The sequence below is a fragment of the Lycium barbarum genome, chromosome 9 (assembly GCF_019175385.1).
Source record: "Lycium barbarum isolate Lr01 chromosome 9, ASM1917538v2, whole genome shotgun sequence".
NCBI classification, from domain to species: Eukaryota; Viridiplantae; Streptophyta; class Magnoliopsida; order Solanales; family Solanaceae; genus Lycium; species Lycium barbarum.
The window spans coordinates 29,502,205-29,519,533 of record NC_083345.1 but is presented as its reverse complement, the minus strand read 5'-3'; the positions used below and the strand labels follow the sequence as shown (position 1 = coordinate 29,519,533).

General features: G+C 34.6%; 2 protein-coding genes across 8 annotated transcripts; both read right to left on the bottom strand.

The window, feature by feature from the left end:
* Positions 1 to 1,710: 1,710 nt before the first annotated feature.
* On the bottom strand, positions 1,711 to 7,295 carry LOC132610897 (F-box/kelch-repeat protein SKIP30). Of its 7 annotated transcripts, none has more exons than XM_060325304.1 (5): positions 6,945 to 7,295; positions 4,550 to 4,664; positions 4,429 to 4,472; positions 4,180 to 4,281; positions 1,711 to 3,019 (listed from the first exon to the last, which is right to left on the bottom strand). In XM_060325304.1, exon 5 carries the CDS (start codon positions 2,946 to 2,948, stop codon positions 1,911 to 1,913), a length of 1,038 nt encoding a protein of 345 aa, XP_060181287.1. In that variant the 5' UTR covers positions 2,949 to 3,019; positions 4,180 to 4,281; positions 4,429 to 4,472; positions 4,550 to 4,664; positions 6,945 to 7,295; the 3' UTR covers positions 1,711 to 1,910. The 7 variants fall into 7 exon arrangements, with proteins under 7 accessions (XP_060181287.1, XP_060181290.1, XP_060181288.1 ...); XM_060325307.1 differs by having other exon boundaries at positions 4,554 to 4,664; XM_060325305.1 differs by lacking the exon at positions 4,180 to 4,281 and having other exon boundaries at positions 4,554 to 4,664.
* A 1,593-nt stretch (positions 7,296 to 8,888) lies between these two features.
* Positions 8,889 to 10,796, bottom strand: LOC132610898 (non-specific lipid transfer protein GPI-anchored 5-like). The gene is made up of 3 exons (XM_060325308.1): positions 10,205 to 10,796; positions 9,528 to 9,572; positions 8,889 to 9,403 (listed from the first exon to the last, which is right to left on the bottom strand). Exons 1-3 carry the CDS (start codon positions 10,503 to 10,505, stop codon positions 9,276 to 9,278), a joined length of 474 nt encoding a protein of 157 aa, XP_060181291.1. The 5' UTR covers positions 10,506 to 10,796; the 3' UTR covers positions 8,889 to 9,275.
* Positions 10,797 to 17,329: the final 6,533 nt, after the last annotated feature.

The window sequence follows — 17,329 nt, the reverse complement described above, 5'->3', positions numbered from 1 at the left end:
GCCCGAAGTAAGTTTTGTTTGAAAAAACTTAGTGTTTGACTGTAAGGTTATTTTAGTCAACTTTATATGTCGAGAAAATTAATCAGCTTTATTTTCAAAAATTGAAACTGCAGAAGTGAAATTGACATTCACAGCTACATTACCCCGAGATTTTTACGTTGAAATCTATTGCGTATCATCGTCTTATAAGTAAATTAAACTGAAAATTTCAGGCTAATTTGGGGAAAAATTGAAATTGAATGGGATAAAAGATGTTTTTTTTAAAATCGGCTCGGCCAGGCGGTTTGCCCGCGTAAGATCTCGAAAAAATACGCAAGTTCAAAAAAAAAAAAAAACGCGTAAAACAGACGTCCGAGCGCAAAGTTATGACCATCTAAAGTTTCACCACTTTATAACTAGTTCTTCTCCCTATATTTTTTAGAATTATATTTATATTCAAAATAAAGTTATGTCTTGATAAAAAAATAACACACTTAAATCAAAATCTTAAAAAATAAAACACCCTAAAGTTTCCAAACAAAACTTACTTCGGGCACCTTTTCAACCCCTAAAATGACTATCCGAACGTCTACGTATCCTTGATGTATTGGGCCTATATTATTGTACGCAGAAAAAAATATCAAGTTCTATATAAAATATTGACGTTTCAGAATCTTGACACACGACTAATCGTTGGTCAAAGTATGGAAAAAACACTAAGTTTTTTCAAACAAAACTTACTTGGAACACCTTTTCAACCCCTAAAATGACGATCCGAACGTCTACGTATCCTTGATATATTGGGCCTACATTATTGTACACAGAAAAAAATATCAAGTTCTATATAAAATATTGACGTTTCGGAGTCTTGACACACGACTAATCGTTGGTCAAAGTATGGAAAAAACACTAAGTTTTTTCAAACAAAACTTACTTCGGACACCTTTTCAACCCCTAAAATGACAATCCGAACGTCTACGTATCCTTGATGTATTGGGCCTACATTATTATACGCAGAAAAAAATATCAGATTCTATATAAAATATTGACGTTTCAGAATCTTGACACACGACTAATTATTGGTTAAAGTATGGAAAAAAACACTAAGTGTTGCAAAAAATAAAGTTGGCCAATTTTTTTTTTTTTTTGGTACTCTTTTGTATACTGCATACTGCGTTATAGATTTTTTTTTTCTATAACGCAGTAAAATACTGCGCTATAGGTACTTTGGTAACTTTTTTTTTTGTTTGGGGTATTTTGGTTCAAAGTGATTTTTTTAGGGGCATTTTGGTTCCGGACTTAACAGAATGCAATGATGCCTCAGCTTGACTCGACACCATCTAGCACTGCACTCTTTCTTTTTGCAAGAATGCAATGACGCCCCAACTTGACTCGAGAACAGGACTGCTAACAACTCACAGCAATAAGCAGTCAGGTTGATTGAAATGGCAAGCCAAGAGATTTATGGTTACTCCCTACATAACACTGATACCAGCATGACAGTCCTAATTTACCTATTGAAGGTTAGATGTCCAAAGCAATTCACTGCTAAACTAAGCCCTTTTAGTGCTTGGTAGATTAAGGCAGTAACAATGAGAAATACTATAATTTAGAATCTCAATTGCCCATCCTGTGGCTGAACTATGATTTTGTTTATCCTAATACATGGATATTTCTTGATTTGGCGCTAACAGAAAAAGACCAAAAAGGTTTAGGCCACTTTGCTGACAATAGACAAAACATACCCATTGCTTATAGAAAAGAATCAAGCAGAGCAACAAACTAATTTATCTCCATACCTACAACACAAGGAAACGAAAATTTCGAGAAAAGAAACCTCCTTGATGCAAATACGTGTATTTTTCATGTTAAAAATCGTCAGCATTCAAGGTATCGAAAACTGCAATGGAATTCGATCCATTATACATGACCTATATTCTAATCTGCGTGCAGCCAAGGACCGTACCTCTACACCTTGTCATTGGAGTAACTTGACGCCACACTTGTCTCTCACTCCCAAGTGTCAGAACATCAACATCAGACAGCAATTTAATGTCCCAATTCCATCGCTCGGGTCCCATAACCCCTCCAACAATATAGATATCATCTCCCAGACCTATCATTGCAAATCCAATTCTTCTACGGAACTCAGATGCTGAAACTACCATCTTCCTTGTTTCTCTTTCCTGCCTGTAAATGAGCCAATGACTCAGTACATAAAGCTCTCCCTTAACAACAGCCATCGGGCCTTGGAGCCAACCATACTCATGCACGGTCCAACCCTGTTTCACGTTTTCCAAAACCTGAACGGTTGACAAACCTTTGTGCAATACGTGAACTTTACCGTCAATAACCACTCCTGAGCATGCAGAGTTGTGTGTGTGATGGAGATCAGGGATCGGATCCCAAACATTCTTCTCGGGATCATATATTTCTGCTCTACAAATTGACTTTCTGCAGTTAGTAAAACCCCCTGCAACAACTATCTTCCCATCAAACACACAACAAGCGAACATGGCTCGAGGCACAATCATAGACGCGCACAGACTCCATTCTCGGGTTACGGGGTCATATGACCAGACCTCATCAGTGGCAAAACTTCCATCTTGGTCACCAGTCAATGGATCCACAGCATCGCTACCGCCACCTAGAACAAAGAGTTTTCCAGCAGTAGAAACCACACCAAAGTGAGCAAGATGTCTGATGTTTGAGGGAAGAAGTGGGAGGGTAATCCAAAGATCACGCATAGGATCGTAAAGCTGCCATAAATTATCAGGGTCGAAGGCGCAGACACATAAAAATTCTTCAGATGAATTAACCTCCTTTCTTGCCTTGAATAGTTCACTACTTCGAATAGCAGCTTGCCAGGAATGGGAAACAAGTTCTAACTTGGGATGAAGATATAGCGGAACCCGTGCAAGACACCTTAAGGCAACAGCATCAGGAAGCCCTTCAATGAGTACAGACATTACTACCAAGCTCGCATCTACCTCAACAATACTGAACCAGCGATGATAAATCTTGTTGTTTGAAAGTCAACCTGAAAAACAGACAAATTAATGTAGAGATATAGAACAGACATTATAAACCATACAGCTGTTAGAATAAAGAGCAGGATATAACAGGATGATTTCAACTTGTTTGTACTGAAAATGCAAAATGTCAAAGGCCTGGAAAGCATTTCTGTTGCAGAGCCATATTTGGTCAAACATTATCCCTTTTTTTATAAACCAAATATTATATGTTCTGTATCTATGACCTCCACAATATTTTTAAAGAGAAGAAAATCTTCTAAGCAGAGAACTTAAGAAGGTACTGTAACAAGTAATTGATGTGTCCAACAAGCAATGCAGCCCTACACGAAGTAGCTACGAAGTTTAAAACTGTACCAAGTTTCATTGTGATTAAGGGCTTATTGGAGGGATGCAAGTTGTAAACTTGTTCCATAATTAAATGCCACTTCAACAATGCCAACCCAATGACCAATGATTGATAGCATTTATTTCCATCACTGAAATGTTTGCTTCAATATTATGTAAAATAAAGAAATAGCAACTCTGAGTTGATATTTTTTCCTACTTCCAAACCAGAAATGCTTGTCGTTTAATTTTTTTCAAGAGTTAATGGTTACACCTCATAAGTTCCGACTGTTCTAAAATTAAGCAGAATCCATGACTGGAGAACTGTATTTTCTGTTCTTTGAGCAGTAGTTGGAGTAAATGAATCTTTACAGTATCTCTCCATATGTATCACAGTTTGATAGATTCACAATATATTTGCTAAAAACGATCCCGATAAGACTTCTATCTGACCCCATTCCTCAATGCATAGACAACTTACTATGCCTTAAAAATGCCCATCTTACAAAAGCATACAACTGCATTTTAGAGAACACCTCCAAGCAGCTACATATACATAACCAGATGTGCGTGCCAACCTGATCTCTCAAAAAAATTCGGAAACCTAGAGATATCATGTAATCTACAAACTCTGGTTGTATCTCAACAGGAGCGGAGATAGCACTGAGAGTTTAATAGAAAAAGGTGAAAGAGGCAGGAAATTTCAAGCAAAACTAGGGAACAACCAAACAGAAAAGGTGGAAAACAGTTGAAGTAGAACAATATGGCTACAAACAATCAACAACAACATACTCAGTGTAATCCCACAAGTGAGTCTGGGGAGGGTAGAGTGTGCGCATACCTTACCCCTACCTTGTGCAGGTAGAGAGGCTATTTCCGATAGACCCTTGGCTCAAGGAAAGCATAAACACAGCATTAATGGAAACATAAGCAGTAACAACAGCTGGATAACAAGAAAATCAAAGTATAAGAGACAAGTAGATGGCTAACACAATCCTAAAGTATTAATTTTTTCAATTTGCATTATCCTCTTGTCAATATGTTAAGTATGAAAACAGCTAAAATGTTATCAATCACTGTAGTTAAATACCTGCGCAAAACCGTTTCCCTCTGTGATATCTCCTCAGCTACTTTCTGAATAAACCAAAATAACAATGTTAAACAGAAAGTTAAAAAGACAATCCCGCAATTAACTCTGGTCGTGACATCACCTACAGATGTGAGCACTCTCCTCTTGGTTCTCTTTGATTTCACTTCTCTGCACGGGATAAATTAAACAGGAAGTGCAGTACCATGCTAATTAAGCCTCCACCAAAATTCAACAACCTGGATTAACATTTGGGGTGAATAAGCAGACAAACTTCCAATAAAGCTACTATTATAAAAATTTTGTATTAAAGCTGAAACGACATAAAACTATAGTCGTATTTTAACTTGGTTACCTTCCCTTTAGAAAGAATTAGCCCATTTGGGACAGACCAGATTGAGTTGTTGGTCAAATAATTGGAAGGAAGGATTACATTTTGCATTATTACACGTATCTACTTAGGGATTCCCCTTGCTAGTGTCGACATATTAGACAGAGCAACTGCCAGCAAGAAATAAGAGACCATTAAGACATAGAGAATTCCTTGGTTCTTATAGGAGTGAACCAAGTTTCTCCCATGTTACAGCCCCAAAGCTGAGGAGTTGGTGTCATAACCTTGGAAAGCAAGGTTCGAACTTCAGTAGAGTGTCACTATGTGGATTCTTCCTGTATTGCCAATGAAGAACTAGCAGAGCAAAATTATCAAAAAAAAAAAGTACGGTAAGGATAAATTCCCCAATGAAGCAGCAATTGAACCTTAAAGTAGACACTAACAGTAGTGTAAATTACAAAGGTGGATCCAGAGAGAATTTTTTCTCTCTCTGGATCAGGCTTCAGTCATTGATAAGAGAATACATAAGAAGTGGCCGTCAAACAAAAAGATTAGATGCTTGACAGCCTAAAAGCAAGAAAGCTTGGTAAGGATAAATTGCCAATTGAACCTTCAGAGTAAACATTAACAGTAGTGTAAATTACAGCTAGGAGGAAAAAGGACAGAAGCTAATTGGCTAGCGGCAGCGCTACTGCTGATATTAGGCAATACAAGATGTTTCCTTCCACAATCACTTTCAAGATTATGCAACTTAAAATGCACAATCTTTAATGGTGTTGGCATTCAAAGCCAAGCAGATTGGAAAATCAACTTAGTTTGCAAGTAAAAACCAAAACCAGCTTCGCAGTTATCAAAAAGAATAAAATTAATACTCATACAGAACAATAACAAGCTAGACCGCAATTTAACTCATTTCTTGAGGCCCACTATGTGAATTTCACTTATGTGAGTTTCTTATTGTCAATCCTAATCCTCAAACAGAGGAGCACTGCCAGTAGGTTGAAAGACAATGTACAGTCTATAGATATAATAAACAAACAGTTAGATGGATGTGTCTTTACAAGATTAAACAAAATTATAAACATTACATCAATATAATGTGCAAGTAGCAGACATAAATGAAAACTTGAGAGGAGGTCACTTGAAATGATTTGGCCATGTTATAGACTTCCAAATGCACCGATTCATAGGTGCCATTATGATGATTGAATGTGTCAAAAGGGATGAGGCAAATCTAAAATCACATAGGAAGTTATCTAAAAAGATCAACAGCATTTCATACCCCCGCCGTTTCATTCTATGTTTCTTAGTTTGAGTGTTTGACTAGGCACGAAGTTTTAGAAAGTAAAGATGACTTTTGAATCTTTGTGGTCTTAAAGTAAGGTATATAACACACCAATTTTTTTATTTTTTTTATTTTGAGTTTTGAGTAGCACAATATGCACCAGTGGAGGAAGCAACAGCAACAAGTCACATACTTATTGCTCCAATATAGTAACTGGAGATAAATCTCATGCCTTGATGAGAAAAGCCTCAGAAGTGGCTACATTGCTAAGTTGCTGCAACTATAGACGTGTTTGTTCATTTGGAAAAGGAAAGCAAAATCCATTTCTTTCACCAATCCAGTTAAACATATTCTATAAACTGTATCGGAAACAATCTCTCTACCCCGCAAAGTTAAGGATAAGGTCTGCGTACACGCCACCCTGAGTCACCAGACCCCACTTGTGGGATCACACGGGGTATGTTATTGAAATTTTTTATGGAGTGATTTTAGGAAAGTATACGAAAAGACACTAAGATGCAGAAAATTTCATACATGATTGCATCTATAGATGATCAACAAAGCACTAAAGATCAAATGGATTCCTTCAGCACACATCATACAAACTATCACAATAAAACACAAAATATCAGAACTTTGCAAGGTAAATAGCAAGACTTTGAGCAAACAAAAACACCCAAATCTTAACAAGATGAATCAAATGATGGACAACTGAAAACCCAAATCCTTAACATAAAGAAAGAATTATAAAACAGCAAGAAAAAATAAAACTTGGGTGTTTCAAGAACTGGGGAAATGGCCAATCTTGTTTTTTTTTTTTTTTTTTTCAAAATCCACAATTAAGTCCAAAGCAATTTCAATCCCAATCAATTGATTTGCAATTGAAATTAGATAATCAAATACCTGAACCCTTCAATAATTACAGCTGACAGAAGATATGGACTATACCTTTCTTGAAAAAAGTATTGATGTGTTTACAAATGAGGAACAAAAAAATCAATTACTGGGTGTTATAGATTTGCCTTGGTTTTGTAAAAAAACAATTGATAAATGGATTTGTGCTTAAGGCAAGTGTTTTAGGACAATTAATACAAGGGAGTGTTTTTGGAAAGTATGCATGCGGTTACCCTAGTAGGAAATTGAAAGAAGAATAGAATTAGGCACGAAAGGATATTCCAACTCCATCATTTTGTCATTGGTTTGTTTTTTTCTATTCTTTGGACCAAAGGGATAACTTCATCCATACTGCGGTGGTTTTTTGTTTTCGTTTTTTTTTTTTTTTTTTTTTTTTTTTTTTTTAATCACTGCGGAGGTTCTCGTAACAGAAGGAAGCCATTATAATTATCCTACTAAATTCAAGTAACTACAAAATAAAAGGGAAAGGGGCCAAAAAAAATACTTGAACTATTAGAAAAGGCTAATTTTTGCTTCAGTTACATTTTTAGCACATAATATAATCGTTATTAGTCGACTAATTCAAAACTGCCTCCAACCAATAGTACAAAGGATATTTTTGAATAAAGTAATCTCATAATTTCATTTATAAAACTTTCCCCAATATTTACAACTATTAAGAGCATTTGTATCAATACTCTCTCTGTTTCAATTTATGTGAATCTATTTCTTTTTTAGTCCGTGTCAAAATGAATGACCTCTTTTCTAATTTGAAAACAAATTCACTTTATGAAATGATTTACAACCACACAAATATTCAAGACTTATTTTGAACCATAAGTTTCAAAAGTCTTCACTCTTTCTTAAATGTCGTGCACAATCAAATGGGTTCACATAAATTGAAACAGAAGGAGTATTATAAACAAGTGGCAAATTGTCCCATTTCGAATAGTTCAACAGCAAAATGGGTCATTTCCCTTGTTTTGGAGCAACCGTTAGTAGAGAGGGTAATGTAACAAAAGGCAAGATTGACTAATTTCAAATAGTTCAGCGGTATTTTTAACCATTTTCCCAAAATAAAATAGGCATTTATACATTTTGCGCTGGAATTTAATGTTCTTTTTCGTCTATTAAGCAAATTGATTAATTAACCATGAGAATTTGGGAGCTTTACAGGCAAATCTCTCTTGTTTAACGAGTATAAGCTACAATTTGATCCTTTTTTTATGCACAAACGCACTCATTATACTCACGTTCCAACTTCATAAAAGAAAAAGAGAAGTTCAATGTCCATAAATCTTCGTCAAATTGTTTGCTCTTGAGTTAAGGTTTAGGAGTATTACTTTTTACTAGATAGCTAGGGAAATACACGACACCTTTTGCCTGGTAAGTTTGAAAGCTAAAATCAAATTTAAGAGTAAACAGAAATATAAAAGAGAAAAAAAAAAAAGGGAACAAAAAGTGGAAAGATGATTGAACTTTTGAGCAGTGATTTTCTATCTTTTCCTAGTTAGAATGGTATTTTATGATTGAAAGCGTGATGAGTTTCACAAGTTAAGCCAACCACCTCTTTTTTCTTAGCAATAAGCTTGACATTTTATTTGTTGGTTCTTGCCTTATAGGGCATCTTTTTCTTTTTGGATGTATATACATGAACAAAATGGATTTTTTGATTAGGATCAAACTCTCGCTTACTTGATACTGTTTGATAGAAAAAGCAAATTGAGTATATTGACAGAGTTAAATCCTATATTCCTTGTTAAAAATACTAACTGATGTACTCAAGCCCTCTAAATCTATATATGTACATAATTACAACTTTACAAACAACAATAACTCTACTAGCAAAATTTGGTAAGAGCAATCATCTTGTAGTTATCAGTTAGGAAGTAGGAAAGTTTGATCTACGGTTTTGCAAGATACAAAGATTCAAGCCATGAAGTGTGTCTAATGTATAATCAGAAAGAACTTTGTTCAATATTTCTGAGAAAATTAATTTCGATAGAGTAAATACAAACCTCTGCCTCGGCCAAAAAACAAATGTTGACTAACAAATTAACAAGATAATCAAAACCAAACTATTCTTACTTCACACACACACCTTAGATAGTTTCAAGGAAATGGTGTCACTGGCTCTACAAACAAGGCCCAAATTTGTGACGGACAGGTACATCATAAGACCGTGTTGAATATTTAATGAATTTGTAATTATGAATTTATCCTTACGTAGACACACGAAAGTTTGAGGTAGAAAAAGACATTGTCACAAGAATTTTATTAGTGACAAATTTGTGACAGAAATTAGAAGCATATTTTGTGATGTGTGAGTTTGAGCGCTTATTATAAGATGGTGCTTAACATTGTGGTATATGACAAAGAGGCTACAAGGGACAAAAACAGGCAGTATGGCAGCTTCAATGAGTATCCTCCTGATGAATCCCCACTTTGCGAATATCTCGATCCGTCTCCTGCATGTCACCCCCACAAATATATCATTTTCTCACCATTATATTATAAGTGTTGAAATTGGTGTAAAGATAACATGCAAAATGTGGCGTTATTAAGGAGAGCAAGATTTGTTAGTACTCATACCTGAAGGATTAGACGAAGAGACTGGAGAAGCAACTGGGGAAGTAGCTGAAATGTTCATATTTACAGTAAAACATGTTATGCAATATTCTAAATGATTGTTCATCATGATTAGATAAAAATGAAAAAGAACTTTAGTAAAAATTAAATGATCAAAAAGAAGGGCACAAATGTCACTACCTCCGGCCAATATTATTTATTTTTTAAGTTTTTTTACGCACGCGTTAAGAAAATATCTAATAATTTTAATTATTAGAGTATTTGCTTAAACTATCATTTATCTCTATATGAAATGTCTCACTTAATATTATATTGTTGGAGCAGTGAGAGACAAAATTATGGTGCCCAGGGGATTTGAACCCTTGTCAAATTAATGAGGGCACAACAAATCTTAACTGGTTCCATCTTTGCCGCTGAACCAATAGCCCACTTTTATAGTGGGTTTAATTTCTTATATGTTTGATGGATTCTCATTATAAATACAACGGCTGAGCAGAAGTTACTGGTTTCTAGGAACTCTCACTACATACACTAAATCTGTCCCTAGTAAAGGGTAAATTGAAAAAAAAAAATACATACTTGTTGCTTTTTTAAAACGTCAAATATAGCAAAACAAATTCAATTTGTCAAAAAGACTATAATATTTGAAACGGAAGAAAAAATTGATAAACTTAGCATACCTTTACAAAGGCTAACAGAGGGAGTCCGGACATTACAAGCTTTAGGAAGAGCCAAAGCCAGTGTCTGGTTGACATTAACTCCACTGAAAACCTCACACACGCACTGTTGCCTTGTCTTCACTATAGTGCCTACCTGAGTGCAACATCCTGATGATGGGCTCGTGGCATTCCCGTCTATGTATTGCAAGCACGGTGCTAACCCAACGATAACTTGTTGGCAATCCGATTGAGCACTCACATGTAATGAAAGAAAAGGCACTGCCACAAAGATTGCACTAACTAAGCTAGCTGATATCTGCATTTTAGTTTCTTTAATAGTTTATTCTATTCAAGTAGAGAGAAGCAATATTTATAAGGGAAAGTTGGGGAAATAAATTAAGGCGTTGCATATGGGGTTATTGTGAATGTGGGTTAACTACTTTTTCCTACTTGATAACGAATAATTAGTAAACAACTATAGAGTTTTTTTGATGATATCACGTAGACTTCATAATTGAAGATAAGAAAAAACTAAAGAAGATGATTTTTGGTATGATCTAATTTAAGGTATTGTGATGGTCAAGGACCACTATTTTTGTCTCCACGTCTCATGGATGGCTTCTAAATTCAGATGGTTTAATTTACTCATTTTTCTTAGAATGAACGGACTAATGTAAATGTTCTTCAAGAAATCTTATAGTATTATGCAATTTAAATAGAGAAAATTTAACTAAAAGTTACTGTTTAAGTGTTGAAATTAGAAATGGTGACTTAGACTCGGTCAAATGAGATTAAATGAGATATGGGCCTAAATAGGACAATTAAAAACTTGGGGGCAAGATTAGATTTTTTTAAATTTTTTTAAAAAGATTTCCCTCTTACTTTTCAATTTTGAAATTTAAATTCTCCCTCTCCTTTTTATCTTTTCATATTTTTTCCTTCTTCCTTCTTCTTTCTCTCTCTGCCATTTTTTCTCTTTTCCTCCTTCTTTGTCTATGCCATTTTTTCTTTTCTTCTCCTCCTCCTTCTTCTTGTCCGTCGTCATCTTCATCTTTTTCATGGCGTATTCTTCTTGTTCTCTTTTTTTCTTCTTCTTATTTTATAGACAGTTTTGCTTTGGTAGTAAGGATTTTGTGGAGAAAATTTGAAAAAAATAAATAATCAAACCATAAAAAAAAGTCTACAGAAAATCCAACAATTTTTGAAGTTGTTGCAACAAGTACTGAAATTTGTTGTAATAACTTCCAAATTTGTTGCAATAACTATTGATATTTGTTGCAACAACTATTGATATTTGTTGCAACAACTACGAAATTTGTTGCAACAACTCAATATTTGTCGAGTTGTTGCAACAATTATCGAACTTGTTACAACAACTATGAAAGTTTGTTGCAGCAATTTATCAAAGTTGTTGGATTTTCTGTAAAAGGTAAAGGTGGGGGAGAAGGCGGAGCAGAGGGAAAGGAGACAGAAAAAGTGATGGCGGAGGTAATGATAGCCGAGGAAAGAGAGGAGGAGGTTATGGTGGTGGGCGATGGCAGAGAAGGAGGTGGCGGTAGCGAAGGAGGAGGAGGTGGCAGTGGTAGAGGAGGGGAAAGGGGGTGGGGTGAGGGGGCGGGGGGAGGTAGGGGCATTGTGTAAATAATAAAACTTGGGGGCTTTTAAAATTAGTGTCATTAACACTAATCTTAAAAGAATCACCCCTACCTAATAAAAAAAGCTTGAGTCACTCATTCGTAATTTTGAAACTATATAATTCCTTTATTTCAATTTATATGTAGTAGTTTCATTGAACACAAAATTTAAAAAATAATTTTTTTTTTGAAATTTATGATTTTATATATGTTATAATATTTGTGTGATTTAGAGATTTTTAAATTAGCAGTATTAGATATGTAATATTAACTACTTTTTAAACACTAAATTATCTTTAAAACGAATGGATAAAGAAATAATATTTTTTCACAAAAATGAATGAAGTATTTGCTTGTAGAAGGCTTAAATTTTGGAACAACTAAGTCAAATACTATTACACCCCGTAGTTTGGTACGTTGAGATTTTTAAGTGTTGATTGTTTTAAGTATGGACACTGGAGTTACCTTCAAGAACATATGAGATTATATGCGCCAATCTTATGATTATGAGGGTTTAAGTTCATATAATAATCTATGGGAGGATTGGAGAGCAAGTGAATCAAGAGAATTAAGTTTGTTGGAGCTTTGAAGAAAATATGAGGAGCAATTTTGGCCCAACTTGGAGGAAGAATATCTTTTAGTATATGAGGAGTTTTGAAGCAAAGCAAAAGCCTAAATTGAAGTCCATGAAGTCTAATTTCCAATGCAACAAACCGCTCATCGATAGGACATCGTAAGCCCGTCAATCGGTCCGGTTTTACCGGTTCAAACTGGTAACCGGACCGGTAAAACCGGAACCGGAACCGATTCAACCGGTTCCGGTTAACTGATTATTTTGTACCGGTTCGGTTTCAATTTTTTTGAAACCGGAACCGGTTAACCGGTGATTATTTTTTTTTACTTTGTAGCTGTTGCGGCTTTGGGCCCAAATTGGACAGTTGGGCAACGGTCCATTTGCAAAAATGGCTGTTGCCAAACGGTCCCCAACTCTTCCCCCCCCCCCCCCCCCCCCCCAAACTTTTTTTAACACTTTAACCCATCCCTCACCCCTATATAAACCCCTCTCCATTTCCTAAATCCACATCAATTCACTCTTCTCTTTCTCTTAAATCTCAATCTCTCAATTATAGTTACTTTGCAGCAATTAGCCACTTTAAATTTCTCTCAAATAAATATTATAAAGTCTTATTATAGTTTCAATTATTAATTTTGCAATTATAATATTGTTGGTGGAGTTGGTGATTTTGCAACAATCCGAAGTAGCTTTGGTGGATTTGCAATTGTAGCCGCCTTCACTTTGTTGAAAATTAGTCCGACAATTTGGTACCTTCGTTCCAACTCTATCTTTATTTTTCGCAATTTAATTTGTTGCAATTCATTTTCTTGTGATTTATTTGAGTGTGATTTAAATTAATTCTATTTAATAATGGCGAAGAGATTTAGACGTGGTGCCGGTAGTAGTGGTATTATTAGGCGTGGGCTTAATGAGGAAGCATTTGTGGAAAAAACACTTAATTTAGGTATTGATATTGGTGGAAATAATCCACTTTTAGGTCATGAGGCAATGCAACAACATTATATCGATACTTTTAATGAAATTGATGATGATGAAACACAACCCCCCGAAAATCCCATAGGAGATACATGTCCTGCACAATCACATACACAAGACAAACTGCCTAGAACTCGTAAGTCAACCGCTAAAATTTGGAAATTTATGACTAAGGATAGGGAAACCGGAACCGCTAAATGTACCCTATGTGGATAAATATTTACTTTTAAGCAAGAAACTAGTAAGGATGGTGGAACGGGTACACTAAATGGTCATATGAGAAAGAAACATATGGATGTTTGGGGAGAGTAAACGGGTTCAAATGTGGGGGGTATTCAAATGACGATAGACCCACGAACCAGTAAAAATTTTAAGTATGACAAGAAAAAAGAGCGTGTAAAAATAGCTAAAATGGTAGCTTATGATTGTTTACCATTTTCCTTTCCTTCGGGTTTGGGGTTTGTTACTTACATTCAACGTTGTTATAATCCGTTATTTGAGGGTATTCCTAGAAGTACTTGTACAGCGGATGTTATAGATTTGTATAAAAAATATAGATTTTATTTGCGCCATGTATTTAATTCTTTAAATTGTAATGTTTCTCTTACCGCTGATTTGGGTTTAGTCTTAACAAGTTAGATTTTTTTGCTATTACATGTCATTGGGTTGATGACAACTGGGTTATGCAAAAAAGAATTATAGCTTTTTTATATGATGAAGGAAAAAGTCGTCACGATCGAAATTTTTTAGCGGATTCAATGTCTACTATTATGAGATTTTTTAACATTTATAGAAAAACACTTTGTATTGCTTTAGATAATGTTTCTAATAATACAAAGGCGATTGGTTTTTTAAAAAGACAACTAAACCCTCCGCTAAGAAATATTTTTCATGTAAGATGTAGTTGTCACATTTTAAACTTAATTGTTAAAGATGGTCTTATGCGTTTTGACAATTCTATTAAAAAAATTAGAGACGCGGTTGCGTTTCTTTTTTGTAATGCTAATAGGGGAAGAATTAGAGATTTTAAGAATGCTTGCGTAGAAAATAACCTTAGACCTAGGAAAATTCAAGTAGAAATTGAGACTAGGTGGAACTACACTTACATTATGCTACAACAAGCATATGAGTATAGGATTCCATACAACAAGTTCACAACAAATATAATATTAATAGTGATGATTGGTTAAATTTTACAGATTGGGAAGATGTTAAGGAATGTGTTGAACTCTTAGAATTTTTTTATAATGCAACTATTGCTTTTTCTAGATAATTCTATCCCACGGTAACTAGAATTTTAGCTTACTTAGCAGAAATAGCTAGAGTTTTACAAGAATATAAATATAAACCCGGTTATCAAGCGGCTATTTTTGATATGACAACAAAATTTAAGAAGTATTTTTTTCCCATCCCAACTTTATTTATATTGGATTCTCTTTTAAATCATTGTTTAAAAGTGTCTTATACTAAAGCATTGGTTGATCAAATTTATACATTTTTAGAAATTGAAGAGGGAGTTCAACCATCTTTAGCTGAAGCGGAAACCGCTATTGATGATGAGTTTAGAATTTTTTTTACTCATTATTCTAGTTTGGAAGAACATGCTACACCCGTTGCTCCATGCCCTACTACTTCTCAAAGTAGCAAAAAGGGCTTGTCGGGTTTAAAAGTTTTACATTCACATCCAACTCCTTCTTGTAATGCAAACTTTGATGAGTATCACTTTTATTTGATGCAACCAAATGTGGATATCAAGGAACTAGATGAGCTGGACGTCTTAGTATGGTGGAAGAAATACAAGGCAAGTCATCCGATACTCTCAAGAATGGCTCGACATATCCTTACGGTTCAAGTATCAACCGTGGCTTCGAAGAGTGCATTTAGCCAGGGAAGAAAACAAATTGGAGACCATAGACACTCATTATCTGGCTTTAGCTTGCAAGTACTAGTGTGCATTCGCGATTGGATTAAATCGGAGCGACGCAACCAGAACTTAGAAGCAGAGGAAGGCGAAGAGGAAGAGATTGAAGATTTGATAGTAAATGGACCGGACCAAATGGAATACTTTGAAGATATATCCATGGCCGAATATGATGTGGGGGAAATTAACCAAATGATTGAGAATTAATGATTTTATTATTCTACTATTTCTTTGCAACTCATGTATTATTTGCAAGTTAAAAAAACTACAACTTGCAAATAAATGTTATCCAAGAATGAATAAAATATATGGCTCATTGAGCTTTCTTCTATTTACTTGTGTTCATATTTTTACTTATATTAAGTTAGGAATATACCTAAAATATACTAAAAATATACTTATAATATACATGATATATCTACTTAAATTAAAAACTAGAAAGTTATATACTTGAAAAATAACTAAAATATACTAATACTATACTTATAATATATATTATACATATAATTACTATATATATCTATATATATATATATATATATATATATATGTATGTATCTCATAATAAAGTTCATATTTTTACTTATATTAAGTAGGAATATACCTAAAATATACTTATAATATACATGATACATCTACTTAAATTAAAAACTAGAGAGTTATATACTTGAAAAATAACTAAAATATACTAAGAATATACTTATAATATATATTATATATATAAATTAAACATATATATATATACACACGTATATGCTTGTATTGCTGACTTGCTGTTAGCCTGTTAGTCAATAAATATATAAACTTTAGTTATAAACTTATATAACATATGTAAATATACCTACAATATACTAATAAATACTATAATATACATATACTATAAAAAAAAAAGAGGTTTTGGACGTTTTGAACAAGACCGGTTCCGGTTTGGGGTTTCAAACCGGTAAACCGGAATCGGTGTCAGGTTCTGGTTTTTAGACCGGAAACCGGCCGCTTATATAACCGATTGCCGGTTCGGACCAGTTGACGGGCTTAGGACATCGGAGTAGAGAGTTATGGACGTTACAAGTTGGACCGCCAGAGCAGAAAAATTTCCCTGCACGAACGCGACCCTTGGGCCGCGAACGCGAAGGGCAAATTTAACTCGGTGGACCCATTATATAAGGGTTAAAACCCCAATTTTTCTCCATAATAATTTCCCAAAACACTCAGCAACATAAGAGAGCATACATACAACACAAAAGTGAGGATTTTGAGTAATTTCAAGTGACAGAGTATTAATCGTGGTCCGGGTAACGTGTAGTCGCGATTATAGTATTGTCTTGCGTTGGAGTTGGCTTGGATTCAAAGTATATATTGAAGATATTGCTGCTCTAGCAAGAATAAGGTATGGATCTCTCCTTGTTGATGTTGATTTCGGTTTACGTACAAAGATAGAGTTATTAAATAGTCGTATAATAAATTGATTGGTTGAGAAATTGGGAAAAACATCATGTGGGATATTTTATTGAGTATATTGCTATTGATAATGATGTTGATGTTAGTATTGGTATTGTTGTTGGTTGTTGTTGGTATTGTGATTTCGGGCTAGGCATATAAACAGGGGAGATGCTGTCCGAATTTTGGTAGATTCTAAAGAAGTCTAATTTAAAGACTGGAGATAGGCATATGTCGATAAGCCTAACAGTAGTATGATTTCTCTTGAATGTAGATTTACGAGCTCGGGAGAACAAACGTTATGTAATAGAAGACTGAAAAGGTATGTTAAGGTTATTTCTTCTTTTCTTGGCATGATTCCATATATGGTAGGAGCGTAAAGAACCTTATGACTAGAGATTTGTCAAAGTAGAGCTTGTCATATTGTGGGATAGTTTTCGAGTGTTATATTGTTCTGTTTGAGGGGCCATATCCCCTCTCTATATCCTTGAGTTTATAGAGAGACAGAAGAGACATGTTACAATATCAGTGTTTCCCAGCATATTCATGATATACTGCATGATATACATATACATTTTTCTTTAGCCTGGCCACTTGGTCAG

Excerpts from the sequence above, each read along its gene's own strand:
- LOC132610897 (XM_060325304.1), bottom strand. The coding sequence starts at position 2,948 with ATGTCTGTACTCATTGAAGGGCTTCCTGATGCTGTTGCCTTAAGGTGT.
- LOC132610898 (XM_060325308.1), bottom strand. The coding sequence starts at position 10,505 with ATGCAGATATCAGCTAGCTTAGTTAGTGCAATCTTTGTGGCAGTGCCT. Across the intron at positions 9,573-10,204 it reads CTCTGTTAGCCTTTGTAAAG|CTACTTCCCCAGTTGCTTCT; the intron begins GTATGCTAAGTT and ends TGAACATTTCAG. Across the intron at positions 9,404-9,527 it reads CTCTTCGTCTAATCCTTCAG|GAGACGGATCGAGATATTCG; the intron begins GTATGAGTACTA and ends GGTGACATGCAG.